Source organism: Zingiber officinale, chromosome 9B, assembly GCF_018446385.1.
Source record: "Zingiber officinale cultivar Zhangliang chromosome 9B, Zo_v1.1, whole genome shotgun sequence".
In the NCBI taxonomy this organism is placed as follows: Eukaryota; Viridiplantae; Streptophyta; class Magnoliopsida; order Zingiberales; family Zingiberaceae; genus Zingiber; species Zingiber officinale.
Window position 1 is genome coordinate 2155541 of NC_056003.1, and position 14366 is coordinate 2169906.

The window sequence follows — 14366 nt, forward strand, 5'->3', positions numbered from 1 at the left end:
TTTCTGATCGACTTGACTCTTTTTCCAAATTTAATCGTCTTTTTGAAAAAATCGGAGGACAACGTGTCGATCGTAGTTTTACCTCATCCTTTGTCGGTAGGATGTTAGTCGGGCGGCTATCCTTTCTCTAGTTTCGCTGATGAAGTCTCTAGGTCAAGAAGACGCCGGTCGACATTACCTTAATCATACAGCAATCTCTGAGGGGATTCTTCTCCTACTTCAACACCGTGGATTCTTCTCCTACTTCAACAGGAACTACCGCTTCATCATTGTAAACCAAATGGAAGGATGTCATCCCGATGCTCTCTTGTGAGGTGGTTCGATGCACCCACAAAATGTTTGGTAGTTCTTCTACCCAGCTATCGCCCACAGAATCGAATTTGGTTTTGAGTCATCGAATAATCTCTCGATTTATAACTTTCGCTTGATCATTACTCTGGGAATATGTCACGGAAGTGAAGGCTTGGAGAATACCAAAACCATCACACCATTCTCGAATTTTGTGCCATTGGAATTGCCGCTCATTATCTAAAACAAGTTTGTAGGGGATTCCGAACTAACAGAGGATGTTGATTTATAGGAACTTGATGAATGCATGCTTAGTGATTCTGGTCAAAGTTTCAGCCTCCATCCATTTAGAAAAATAATTCATCATCACGAGTATGAACTTCTTCTGAGTAAGGACGGTTAGAAAGGGCCCCACAATATCCCTCCCTCACTAATCAAAAGGACAAGAAACCAGAGATATTTTCAAGGGCTTGGTCGAGTGGTGAGGGATATTATTGCCTTTGACAGTAAGTGTAGGTGGCTCCGAACCGAGCAACATCAATCTACAAAGTGGGTTAAACATATCCTGCTAATAATATTTTTCAAGCTAGGGTTTGGCCTCCTGTTGGCTACTGCAACATCCTTGATGAACTTCATATAAGATGTAATCGACGTCATCTGGTCTAATACACTTGAGCAGTGAGCGAGAGAAAGCCTGCTTGTATAGATGATCTTGTATTAGAGTGAAGCGACTAACCCTTCTCTTGACATCTTCAGCCTGTTCCGCGCCAATCGACAAGATTCCTTGTTGAAGATAAAAAATCAACGGAACTCGTCAATCAATTGGTTCTTATGTGTTTGTTTACAGATCGATTTGAGCTATCAGCAGGATTTGCGCCATGGATTTATCTAGAACCTAGGTGGATAATGAGCTGACCATTTTTGCTAGTTCATTTACATTCTGATTATCTGCTCAGGCTATCTTATGCAACGTGACTTCCAGGAATCAACCTTTAGCTTTTCCTATGCTTCTATGTACACATCTTAATGTTGGGACCCTTGGCAACCGGCTAGGAGGGGGAATAGTTCTTGGTTACAACCGAGGAGGTTGTTAATCCAAGGAAGTAAAGAACACTAATTTCTCCTTCAGACGGAGAAGCCTCTTTACAACAATGACAGCACAAAACAGAAAGTGTCTACAAGTGTTGTTTAACTATTTTTCATTATTGTTAACTTCTGAGAGCAGAGCTGTTTATATAGCCCTGCTCGGGACGCCTATAAAGGTTCTAGACACCTGAAATGGGATAAAATTTTATCTCTACTGCAACGGTACATGCCACGAGATTTTCTTCCGCGATACTTTTCTTCCTATAGAAACAGACCCTCAGTGAGAACAAAATATGGCAATTTCAAATGCATAATGTAAGAGAGATCGAGCTACACTGAATATCTCCTTTCCCAGCAAAGGCAACTGTTGAATGAGAAGGTGGAGTTTTTCTTTGATTTGAAATTACTCATTCCTTCACCAAGCTTGATGATCGTATCATGATTGTTCTCTCAAAATATATATATCGTTCTCTGATTTCAGTAATCCAAGTATTCAATGAAATGCTAGCAGGATGATAATATGTCAGATTTGGATTCGATTCTATATTTTTCGTCTTCATATTCATAAGAGATTGGATATTCATTTTCATATCTATATCCATTAAAAAATTGAATATCTTCTATACTAATAATTTTTCTTCCTTCCATTCAACTATCATCATTAAAAAAATATATATTAGAATTAACATCATATTAAAAAAATAAAAATAAATTAAACATCTATAGAACTTACTTCTAACATCAATAAAAATAATTAGTGAATTGTAGGAAAAAAATATATATATAGCATGCTGAGTATCGGATCAAATATCAGATATCGGTAGTTCATACCCTCCTTCATTAGGGTCGGATATCATATCCTTTATTGGATTCCAAGGAAATTGTCCTATGAGAGTACTTGAGCTTGGTTCAAGTTTGATTTGAAGTTAATTTATTTAGATATTATCGAGTTGTTAATTCATGTTTATTTGATTGTTTAAAATTTTTATATTTTAAATTCGTTTGATTGGTTATTAAGTTTTATAATATATATTTCTTCATTTTAAAAATTTCTTTATTTATTTAGCGTTGATAAATTTTAATGATGAATATTATTCATAAATATTAACAAACTTAACACGTATTTAAATTTATTTATTTAATTTAATAAGTTATTTAATTTTTTAATGCATATTTTACGTCCGTGTTTTTTGGATGAACCTTTGAACGACACCTACTGCCTATTTCACTAGACATACAGTTTGCCCTGCTTCAGCCCAAGAAATGCATGGCCCAAATCTCCGCCCAATTTGATCATCGTCATTAGGTCCAAATTTAGTAGAAACTTTTGTGTGTGATTTTCATAGAAACTTTTGTTTTTTGAAATAGAATTTAGTTTTTTTTTTTTTTTTTTTTTATCGATTTAAGATCATACATGACCAAGTTGATATGAATCAAACCCCATAACGACCTGTCAACCTATTCCTAAGTTGATATAGATGACTACTAACCATTAGCACAGTTGACAAAGTATAAGAGAAGATATACTAGGACACATGACAACGCCTCATGTCTTAACCACCACACCGCCCAAGAAGACTAAAATCTAAACTATATATATAATTTTTTTATATTATATTTTACATAATCATAATTTAAAGTCATTTAATAAAGTGTTTTAATTTAGCATTAAAATATGATCAATTTAGAACATAATTATTGGATAAAGCCACTCGTAGCCATTTTTTTTTCTATAGTATTTCATCTTTAACAATTAAAATAATTAATTAATGAGAAATCGAATGTCACTAGTTCTAAAGTGGTAGCAAATATTATGTGACTAAAAATAGAATATAAAAAATGTTGGTAGCCGGCGGCCGGTGGCCGGTGGGTCCCTTAACCCCTTACTCTGTTCTATCCACGAGCTTAACACCACAATTACACAACAAGCCTCTCAAACTCCACACATTTAATTCTCTTCCCCAGAACCAATAACTCATCTAATCGCCTTAATTATTACATGAATAAAACTGAATATTAATATTGCAGCATGCTTCCTCCCCCTGTGGCCGTCGTACGGCGGCGGCCAGCGGCGGGGTAGGAGGGTTCCGGCGACAGTACCAGATTGCGAAAGTAATTACAGTCGAGGAAGCAACGTCAGGGCATGTAGAGCTTGTTGCCGCACTTGCACCGCCACGCCTCCGGGTAGTACTCGGTGGTCACCGGCGACGACCCCGGCGCCACCGACACGTGCACCGGGTCGCACGGCGCGCAGTCGCCGCACTTGCCCGTGCACCGTGGCGGGTACGACCCCGGCCCGCCGGCGAGCGCCCTCCGCCTCGACGCCCCGTCCGCCACCTGTACCCGCGAACCATGATCAGCAGGCGCACCCACAAATTAACCTGCAAATTTCAAGCGGCCGGCGCATTGTAGCCTAGGGCCGAGATGGGCCCGCTCGCTTCTGCCGAGGCGCAGGGCGGAGGGTGAGCCGTGTCAGCAGGTGTCCTCCTCCTGCCCAGAAAAATTATTCACTGACCCTGCTAACATGCGCCGCTCGATAGACTGGGTCTACCGCCACAGTCCACCCATTCGCGCGCATTCCGATGAGCAGAGCCGCGTATTACTGGCTTCACTGGGAACTTTTCATTTTACTTCCAGAATTTACTCCGCTTTTAAAAATACCCATTCTGAATTTTAAAATTTACAATTTTTACGATGACTGTGCTGGATAGAAATATTCATATATATTTTTGTTGTATTCACTTTAAATTTTCAAATCATGATGAAGGATTTTCACCTAAGTTTTATTATTATTATCTACATTCATATAAAGCTAACAAATCAATCAAATTGGGATCATTCTATATTTGCAATACCACACATAATAAAAAGAACTTTTATATATAATATATAAGATTAGGAATTAAGGGGCACCTGAGAGTAGGGCTCCATCATTAAACTGTCCACACCTGTGAAAATGACAAGGAAGATTAACTTTAACCATCGATTACATTAATTAATCAAGTACTCCACGTGCCCAAACTTCAGTAACTGATCTAAAGAAACAGACAGAAAAAAAGATTGTTAACAGTTTTGATTAATCTTCCATTAATTCTAGCAGAGAAGAAATTAAGGGAGAGAATGAAGGAAGCTGTTCTTGTGTATATATATGCATGTTCTAAATTCTAAAGAGGTAAGGAGTGAAACTCTGTTGCTCACCTCCTTTCTGGTTGAGAGAGCGATGAGTTGGGAGCTGAGCAGTGAGACAGAAGAGAGAAAGAAGAAGAGTACTGCAGCAGAAGATGGTTGGACAAGAAGATCTCCTCCACCTTCTCCACTCCATGAACAAGCTTAGCTAGCTTATAAGAAACCAAATGATTCAGCACATGGGAAGGAAGGAAAGAATAGATCTGATACAGTAGTAGTTACTCTGATCTCCTTCCTTTGCTTTCTCTCTTGCCCTATCTGTATCTGTGCCAACTGTAGCAGTCACAGATCTCTGAGGCCACTCCTGGGACTAGTCACCGCTCTCTTCTCTCTCCCTCTGAAATGAAAAAGAAAAAAATATATATGTTATAAATAATTGAAGTCCATGCTCGGAGCCACATGTGATGAAATGACAAGCTTGGCCTTTTAATAATTATATTCATCTGATTTGTGGTAAATGGACAGTGAGGACTGAGGAGTCTGTGACTCTGTATCCTTGGAAACTTTTGATGAGTGACTCAATGTGATGCATTGGTGGTGCCTCGTTTTAGTGGAAAAGGAAGGAGGCAGCTATTAATGGTCGCATATCCTTCTCAGTCTTCAGTTGACAAGGATAGTTGACCAATGTTTTTGCAGAACTAGGTGTCTTAGCCGTGTAAAGTGTAAGGCATCTCTAACAATTAGTGTTCTAAATAAATTTTTTTATAGTTCAATATTATAAAAATTTATTAAAATATTTTTAAGGATCAGAGTTCAAAGTAAATTTTTTTATGGTTCAATGTAGTTGTATGGCATCGTACATATTATATCAATTTTAAGATAAAAGAACGGGTTTAAATTTTCATTATGCTCTTAAACTACAAATTTCACAATTTACTTTAATAAGTGGCATCGTGGATACATATTGCACGAACATTTAATAATGAAGAAGTTCAATAGATATTAATAGATAGATACTTGACATAAAAGGTAGGACGGTTAAATACCTGATAGATAAGGAGTTTAGAAAAGTTAAAGATGATGGAATACTTGATAAATAATTAATATAAAAAACTCAATGGATTGACAACGATTGAATACCTAACTGATAAAATAAGAAATACTAATGCAATCAAGTATATGATACGATATTTAGCAAATAGGATTCATAATTCCTTCGTACATATTGTAAAGTATTTAATCGACCCTTTCAAATCTTGATACACTCACATAAACAATCCACGAGATTGATTTAAATAAATCTTCTACTTAATTAAATCCTTAGATGCATTATGAAATGGTACTCACATTAGTGCATGCCACAAGGGATCCCTCGAAGCAAATCATCATCGCAATTGATTGAATCCATCAATCAGACTCATTCCCTCCCACACGAGAACAAAAAGCTTTCAATACATAAACAGGAAGTCGGATAATGATATCTCAACGAATGCTAATTAGATCACTAACTAGTTAATCACTCTACCCTAAATGACTATCGCAAGCAAGAACAATAACAAGAACAAGAATACATCCACCAAATTATAATTAACACGCCTCCATTCTCCAATTATATTTATGACACTGAAAAGGACAACAGAACCCAATTCTCGGATCAGGTTGATTGAATTCCCATGCCATTAATAAGATGTTTAAGATAGACGTGGTGATTTAACAACATGATTCAAGATATTAATAAAATCTAAACTCGAAACCAAAACTGTTTTTCTTTTTTACTATCATTTTTTAAAATTTTGCAATTCAGATCTTTTGCATTAAGAGAAAGAGATGAAATAAGAAGGCCTGAGTAGTCATTTCCCGAGAGAGAGAGAGAGAGAGAGAGAGAGAGAGAGAGAGAGAGGAAATAGACGAATGGATGTTGCTGGGAGTGGCAGATTGGAGCAGGCAACTCTTGACCTTCATAAATTTTCATGTTTCACTATTTAGTCATTCACACAACAATAATAATAACAACAACAACAACAACAACAACAACAACAACAACAACAACAACAACAACAACAACAATAATAATAATAATAATAATAATAATATTATTATTATTATTAAAATAATGACATCTTCAAATTATATAAAAAAATAAATCATAAAATTAATTTATACTACTACCATCAATAATAATGATCATTACATTAAAATAAATTATCTTTCATGATTTATCTGTCTATATCTTACAATAAAACCTATAATATTAAATCATTTGGAATTAATAATTAATATCATCAATTTTTCTAATTAATTATTATTCTTATTATTAATAGTAGGAGGAGGATGCTTCTAAATTAATTTAAAATAATAATAAAGTTAAAAGTTCGGATTTTCAATCCTAAATCATGTGTCCCTCACTGATTAGATGGATTAAATCACATCTCAAAGATATTATATATATTTTAAAAATATCATGATCACCTGATCGAGAAGGAGACATAGAGACATATAATGAAATAATTTCATGAAAGAGGAACTGAACTTTACTAAAACTTTCCCATGCAAAAATATTTCAAGGTTTTATTTTAAGTTAAAACTCATTCAAATATATATGATTTTTAATAGATGACAAGTTTTTTTTTTAATCTCAAAATGTGCATTTTTTTTCTTAATTTTTTTAATATTAAATTATTTTGTGATGAGTGTTTTTTGTGTGTCTCGGTAAACCCTTTTTGCAGTATTAATTATATTACTTTATATAAATAGAACATCATTTTTGAAAGATGAGTTACTGTTTTTTTTTTAAAAAAAAATTAAGAGTTAAAATGAGTTATTTTACTTTTGCTTCATATCACATTCTATACTACTTCAAAAATAATTTTACGTCGTATTTAAGTCAATTAACATGAATTTTAAATTAAGTAATAGTTTTAAAAATGATGTTTTATAAAGTTTGCTTTCTTTTTGAAAATTTTTATTTTTTATAATTTCGAGATTTCAAAACATATAAATTTTTAAAATGATTTTGAGAATGAGAGATTTGAGTTTTCTGGCCCTGTGAACTTTTATTTTTGATTTTTAAATAACAAAAAAAAAAAAAAATTTCAGCCTCTTACCCAAAAAAATTAGGCTTTTGTGGAATTTTTGTATCTATTATTTTTAAAAATACTTTTACTTGTTAGTTTTTTACGATTTTAAGAGAAAATACGAAGGACTTCTATTTGGGCAATTGATAAATTATTTAAAAAACAATCCGCTATTTTAATTGTTCAGACTTTTAACTTTTTGTTTTTTAATTGCAATTCTTCAAAGTTGAAGAGACTATTTCCCAAGTGTTATTCCCCTGCACGTGCGACGAGGGTGGAGCAGTGCCGTCCACAAGTCAATTACCTAAGCGCACGTGGAGTGGTCAGAAAAATGGACCCCACCGCTGCTGCCGCCCCGTGCGATGTCCTTAAAAATTAAATCGGATCTTTGACCCAATCAATCTAATCGATAAACGAAATTCTTTAAAAAAAAAATAATCAAAAACTATGCCAATAATTATTTACTCTTGTTTAATCAAAATACATTGGCACGTATTTCTTTAGCCAGGGTAAGTATCAGTTTCAGCTGCAGCTAATTGTAAAAAAGTTTGATGAATAATAGAAAATTTATATGTAAAAGATAGAAGAGTTAAACGTCCAATGTCAACTAACAAAAATCCTTATTAATTGATAATTCTTTATTAATAAATGATTAATATAAGAATGTGAAATTGATAGGTTGTCCGTTACTAATACTTCTTAATTTATTTTAATGATTGATTGAATAATTCCTAATTTATTTGGATGATTAATTAAAATTTTCTATGAAATAAAATCAATCATTAAAATCCCCAAGGCAAGACACAGGCAACCCAATAGAGGGTGGTCTATCACTATCTCAAGAATATGAGATAAAAACATTCTTGCAAAACATTTTTTTTATTTCGCTTATAGTTTATAGTTTGATAGCAGATGCAGAAAGGCAGACATCTATTTCACAAAGATAACAAATCCCTAATACTAACAATTACCTTACAATCATAGCTCAAGCAAGCATTATGGATGGCGAGATGAACTTGATACAGGTACTTTTGAGTGTATTCTTGCATGCATGTATGCACACAATCTGAACCATGCTAAAGTCTTATTCATGCAGCTTCTTCATCGCGCAATAGGTGAAATGGGTCCTTGTTTTTTCTTTCGATGATGATGATGATGATGATGATTATGACAATTGCAACGGGCTGGAGACGAAGCGGAGCATGGCACTTGGAAGCCTATGTTCTCGACGGCACCGATCGTCTTGAACATGCGCTTGTTCAGCTCCTCCACCAGCGCCCGGTGCAGCAGCTGGCTTCGCAAGTCCAGCATCGACTGATTCCTCAGCAGCCGTCGGTGGGGGTGGTGGTGTGCATCGCGCACTGCACTCTTCCCGTGACCATCGCCGCAACAACTACCAAAACTTTCCTCAATGCAGATTTTCGTCGACTTTAGGCAGCCTTGATCTCCCTGATCGAAAGTAGAAAAAGGTTCTTGATCACTACCTGAGGTGTAGTTCATAGCAGAGTATTTACTTGAGTGAACAGAGCTTATATCATCATCAACATCAACATCACCCTGAGATGAGCCATCTGCACAAAACTCTATTCGATTGAGCACTACGCTTGAGATTATGTTATCTCTAGCATTGAAATTTACCCATTCAAGTTCAAGTTTAAGCATAATATCTTTTAGTTCACAAAAGAAGATTCATAGTGTGGCCTCAAAATATATAAGAGCATACTGTACCTCCATGCCATTCTTTTTGTTGAAGGTTGTGTATACCTCGGAAGGAGCTCATGCCAAAAGCCACCGAGGCTTGGGAAGAAGTAGGGGAGGAGAGGTAGTAGAACGGATGGTTGCTTCGATCTTCTTCATCATCGACATAGTTGTAAACTTGGTGGGATTCCTCGTCGTCTTTCTTCCAACCAGGCACCAATCTTGTGATCTCTTGAGCGATCATCTCCGCTATCTCTGATGGTTCTCGGTCCCTTATGTCAAGCTCCTTCACCATCTCATTTGCCACATCCAATGGTGTGTCCTCGATGATATCAAAAGGAAAATAGATGTTGCTCATCTTCCCTACTTACACCAATTACATACACAGTAAGCAGCAGTCATAGACGTGAACTCGGTTCACAAGAATGAGGATGAATTGAGTTGCACCTTCTTGAACAGCAATTTGCACTTTGAGAAATATTGTGTCATCTTCAGGATTTATCTTGCCAGTGATGGTCATGTTGGTAGCCTTTGCCACGGTATCAGGATCAGGAGCATTGTCTGCCAGCTGCACATGATCATGTGCTCTTGACTCAACTAAATCGTTCTTAAAAACATTGGCTGGATTTGTGAAGCTTGGTGACGTAGTAGGATTGTCCTTGAGTACAAGGAAGGGATCGAGGAGGAGCTCTGCTGCAGATGCTCTCTTGGAGGCTCCTTGCAAGCACCTTCCAATGAAATGCTTTGCTTGGGGATCCTTGAGGTGATGGAAAGCATCCGGCAATTTTCCCTTTGAAACAAGTCAATTTCTTTTTCAGTAACTACATTGAAGTTAGAAGGATGCATAGACATATAACATTCGTTTATGAAATCAGACATTAAAGCTCTTACTGAAGTAACTTTCTTGTAAATTTGAGCTGGATTTGAGCATTCGTTGTAGGGGTATTCAGAGGTGAGCATCTCAAGCACACACATTCCAAATGAGTAGGTATCAACAAGCTCATTGTATTCCTCTTCATAGACTTCCGGTGCCATAAACTCTGGCGTTCCTGATTAAAATACAAGGATCACTTCAAGGAAACAAGAACCACAAGCTCTTCTTGAATGAATGGAATTGAACGTTTCCTTAATTTTTTCAGATTTTATGCAAATTCAGTTTACCTATGACACTGTGGGCACACTGTGCTCCACGGAGCATGGCAGCCAGGCCGAGATCGCCAATCTTAACTTGCCCCAGATGGCCATTGACAAAAATGTTGTCACATTTTAGGTCTCGGTGAATAACCGGTGGGTCATGACCATGCAAGTATACCAGTCCGTGAAGGATTTGTCGTGCCCATCTCTTGACAGCCTTGACATTCACTTGGGGATATCGTTGCAGATACCTAGTCAAATCATTGCCTATCATCTGTTAGTTTAATTCAACATCATGCTCAGTAAGTGTTAACTCATACTCTCGGAGCGTGCCGGAGGTAAACATCTCGGTGATGAAGTTGAAAGTCCTGTTTGTTGCATCGATCCAGGAGGCATGGAACTTGATGATGGAGTCATGGTTAAGAGAGCTGAGGAGGTGAACCTCCGAGTACATGCGTTCCAATGCTTCAGGAGAACGCATTACATCGCAAATCTTGGCTTGGTTCCAAGCCACTTCAATGCCATTTAGCTCATCAAATGCTCTATAGCTGAGAATTATTAGTTAAGGCATTCTTATCACCATAAGTCGTAACCATTGATTCATTATAACTATATTGATCCAATTACTATATCAAAGTATCTAACAAGACGTTTAAGATTCAAGAAAAGTAGCATCGATGGAATAGAGGATACACTGTCTTCATGGCTCCTTTCCCAAGCATTTCATCAAACTGCAGAGTAAAGTAGGAAAAAATCGATGAGAAATTTTGCATATTTTTCCAAGAAAATGACGTGAGATCTACTGGCTGCAAAAAAAACTGCAAGTTTTGAACTTGTTCCTCTCCACAATAGTAGCCACGGTGTTTTTGACTCTATACGGACGGAAGTTCTCCAAACTAACATCATGATATGAATGGTCCTAAAAAGCAATAAAACGTCATGAAATAAATTATGGCTGGTAGGTCTCCTCCATTTACTTTGTAACTGGTAAAATCACACAGAAAACCAGAAATGCTTAATTATGTTGGTAATTTACTTTTACCTATCTGATTTTTAAAAAAGTACACTTTTACATATGATTTGTTCAATCTGTATGTTGTTCATATTACTGACTGGTCATTAGTTGATGCAGATACCATCAACTCAAAAAAAAAAAAAAAAAAAGATTCGATGAAAGTAGCAGTCTGAAGTCTATTTCCAATTAGAAAGTAGAAGCCCACTTCTCTGCATCTTTATCTCGTAAGTAAGAATCTACAGAAAGGTCATCCAAGAAGAATAATTCTACTATTCTAGCTTTATAATTGCCACAAAAAAGTAAGGACCACTTAGATTTACCTTTTCTCTTGCAAGATATCATTCAAAGTTTACTCTCTTTTTTTATTATTAAATACGCTATAATTATGACCCTACTAATTTTACTCTCACAGTTGCAAACTTGCAATATTATTAAAAATTCTACAGATTCTGTAATCCTACTGACTTTCCTCCTATCAACTTGTGTAAACTTTCTTTGACAAGATAGCAAGTAGAGTTAATAAATTTTGAAATTTTGGATAAGAGAGAGATTAACAGAAAATGTTAAATATGAGATGCAAAAGTAATATTTATAATCGGCATAAGAAATTGTAAACAAATAAAAAATAATCTTATGGATTGAATCAAAACCTTTTCTCTTCAATCATTGATATGCTTACTGTGCAAATCAAGTTCTTCAAAAATGATCCCTACATATATCACTACATGTGCATGCTATCATGGATTTGCTTTACGCATCATATCCCAATTTGCCAACGTGCTCTGAGCTAGCTAGTGAATTAATTTGTAATAAATTAATCAATTTGTTTCTTCCTTCAGCACTTGAAACATGAACTTGCCTTCGATTCAAATAATACTTGGACTTGTCAATCTAGATCATTCCAGAACATCTACTGCAACACTTTTGAATTTTAGCAAGGTATGATTTAGAGGATAGCAAAGTGCAATAAACCCTACAAACGACCATGATTTTTGAGGATGATATAGTGTATCAATTACAGAAGATAAAAGATTTTTTTTTCAAAATAATAAATCATCAGTAAGCCAAAAGCATGATGTCGATCCATATGCTAATACATATAGCAAGTATTTTTGAATTAATCCAATAAAATATTTACGCAAATTAGAAAAAACGGGCAGAAATGACAAGCAATGAACTTACACGACCGTAGCGACCGGTCGGGTCGGTCTCGACGTAGCCATTCACCTCGTCGACGAGTCCAGAGCGCCGCCTCTCCGCCGATGGCGGCCTCATCGGCCGAGAAAAAAAAAAACCAAGAACAGGAAAGAGAACGAGAAGAGGAGGTAGAAAATACTGAGAAGCAGAAAGCGAGAGGGAGAAGATATCCGCGGTCGGTGCGCTAGATGATCCGCGGCTTTCCTTCGTGGTTGTCGTAGTTGAAAACGCCGAAGAGTTGCCAGAAGAGCCTGGAGTAGTCGATCCGGAGAATGATCCGCGCCATCTTCACCGCCGTCCCGAAGTAGAAATCGTGGCGATACTTCCCAACCATCGATCCTCCGAAAGGGGAAAAAAGAAGACGAAGACGCTCGAGCAGAGATCGAAGAGGAAACCGATCGATCCTTTCGGGACCGCACGCGAACTAACTGCGGAGGGATCTGAACTTGAAGAACCTGCTACTACGCCCCATCGTCGCCATTAACAAGATCGGAGGCGGAAGAAACTTGAAACCCGAGGGATTTGAAACCGGACTCGCCCGAAGCAAAGGGAGATGAGAGAGACGTCGCGCTTGAGACTTGAGAGACAAGTGGGGGAACTGGAGGACGGCACTTTCTATATCCGATTTGGAATTTTTTTTTCCCCTAAAAGAAAATTATTTTTAAAAATCTTTTTATTATTTTAATTAAATACACCGGAGACAACTGACGGCGGTTGCGAAGTGGAATGGTGATTGGGTTAACCAAATTGGGTGGTACCAGTTTTTTATTTATTTATTTAATTTTTTTTCTAAATATTTTAATGAATCATTATATCTAAATTTAGTAAATTTAAAGGTAATAATAATATAATCAACATACTTGAAAAGTAACTTTTCTTAAGATGATGAAGCACGTATTATATATAAATAAATCTCTTAGTCAATGGATAAAAGGGGAAAATAAAATAAAATAACGAGGACAATGCGAAACAAAGGACTTGTTTTATAAGGTTGACAAATTCGAGTGGCCAAGTAGCTAGCAATAATAGATGCCATTGTCAACACAAATATCATTGGCTCGTATGTGTGCGGGACCCATAGCCTTATCAAAGATGAAAAGCATCTGGCCCCACCATTCCTTAGTCGGACGCGCTCTGTTCCATAATCAAATGGCACCTGAAACAACCATATATCAATTATAATTCTCTGTCTGTTCAATTCAAATATAATTTTCGATCAGACTTAATGCAATGAAAACTTATGTTAATTTTCGTAATGCTTACGTAGACCAATTTTGTCAACTTTAACATAGCCAATCTTGCAGTTGTCTCTCTCGTATATAGTTGCGTTTAAAAAAAAAAAGATAGATTTTATTTGTTATTTTTTTTTAAAAAAAAATAACGTGATCTCTACCGTGATTTGGATTAATTAACATGGAATTATTGGTGGTATAATATTTGCAATGACATACTTCACTTCAATAATTGCATTAAAAACGGATATTATGCGGCTCAACTTGTGTCATATAAATAATAAGTCAACGTCCGAGGCTGGGTGGGTATGTGCCGTCCTCACCAGTACATCTCATGCGGTATCTTATTTTTATTCATATATTTTGGAAAAATTATATATATAGTTTCTGACAGTATCGAACTTGATTAATATATTAAGTATAGTATATTTCTTCTATATATAGATATTTTGAAGAGTATGCTGTTGAAATTGAAATGTATTTGACTTCCTAAAGTGTTTAGAGATAGAATGAATT

The 14366-nt window shown here is 36.1% G+C and overlaps 2 protein-coding genes across 4 annotated transcripts; both read right to left on the reverse strand.

Annotated features, from left to right (window-relative positions):
- Positions 1–3162: 3162 nt before the first annotated feature.
- On the reverse strand, positions 3163–5098 carry LOC122024390 (EPIDERMAL PATTERNING FACTOR-like protein 4). Of its 2 annotated transcripts, none has more exons than XM_042583007.1 (4): positions 4783–5098; positions 4573–4708; positions 4288–4322; positions 3163–3711 (listed from the first exon to the last, which is right to left on the reverse strand). In XM_042583007.1, exons 2-4 carry the CDS (start codon positions 4694–4696, stop codon positions 3511–3513), a joined length of 360 nt encoding a protein of 119 aa, XP_042438941.1. In that variant the 5' UTR covers positions 4697–4708; positions 4783–5098; the 3' UTR covers positions 3163–3510. The 2 variants fall into 2 exon arrangements, with proteins under 2 accessions (XP_042438941.1, XP_042438942.1); XM_042583008.1 differs by having other exon boundaries at positions 4573–4712.
- Positions 5099–8376: 3278 nt separating this feature from the next.
- Positions 8377–13204, reverse strand: LOC122023579 (probable serine/threonine-protein kinase WNK5). 2 transcript variants are annotated; one of them, XM_042581753.1, is made up of 8 exons: positions 12604–13204; positions 11100–11137; positions 10727–10954; positions 10434–10657; positions 10164–10321; positions 9720–10062; positions 9303–9635; positions 8377–9145 (listed from the first exon to the last, which is right to left on the reverse strand). In XM_042581753.1, the coding sequence occupies exons 1-8, from the start codon at positions 12694–12696 to the stop codon at positions 8676–8678; spliced, it is 1887 nt and encodes a 628-aa protein (XP_042437687.1). In that variant the 5' UTR covers positions 12697–13204; the 3' UTR covers positions 8377–8675. The 2 variants fall into 2 exon arrangements, with proteins under 2 accessions (XP_042437687.1, XP_042437688.1); XM_042581754.1 differs by having other exon boundaries at positions 8839–9023.
- Positions 13205–14366: the final 1162 nt, after the last annotated feature.

Excerpts from the sequence above, each read along its gene's own strand:
- LOC122024390 (XM_042583007.1), bottom strand. The coding sequence starts at position 4,696 with ATGGAGTGGAGAAGGTGGAGGAGATCTTCTTGTCCAACCATCTTCTGC. Across the intron at positions 4,323-4,572 it reads CTCTCTCAACCAGAAAGGAG|GTGTGGACAGTTTAATGATG; the intron begins GTGAGCAACAGA and ends TCATTTTCACAG. Across the intron at positions 3,712-4,287 it reads TGATGGAGCCCTACTCTCAG|GTGGCGGACGGGGCGTCGAG; the intron begins GTGCCCCTTAAT and ends TCGCGGGTACAG.
- LOC122023579 (XM_042581753.1), bottom strand. The coding sequence starts at position 12,696 with ATGAGGCCGCCATCGGCGGAGAGGCGGCGCTCTGGACTCGTCGACGAG. Across the intron at positions 10,322-10,433 it reads GTGTGCCCACAGTGTCATAG|GAACGCCAGAGTTTATGGCA; the intron begins GTAAACTGAATT and ends TATTTTAATCAG. Across the intron at positions 10,063-10,163 it reads TTTACAAGAAAGTTACTTCA|GGAAAATTGCCGGATGCTTT; the intron begins GTAAGAGCTTTA and ends CTTGTTTCAAAG.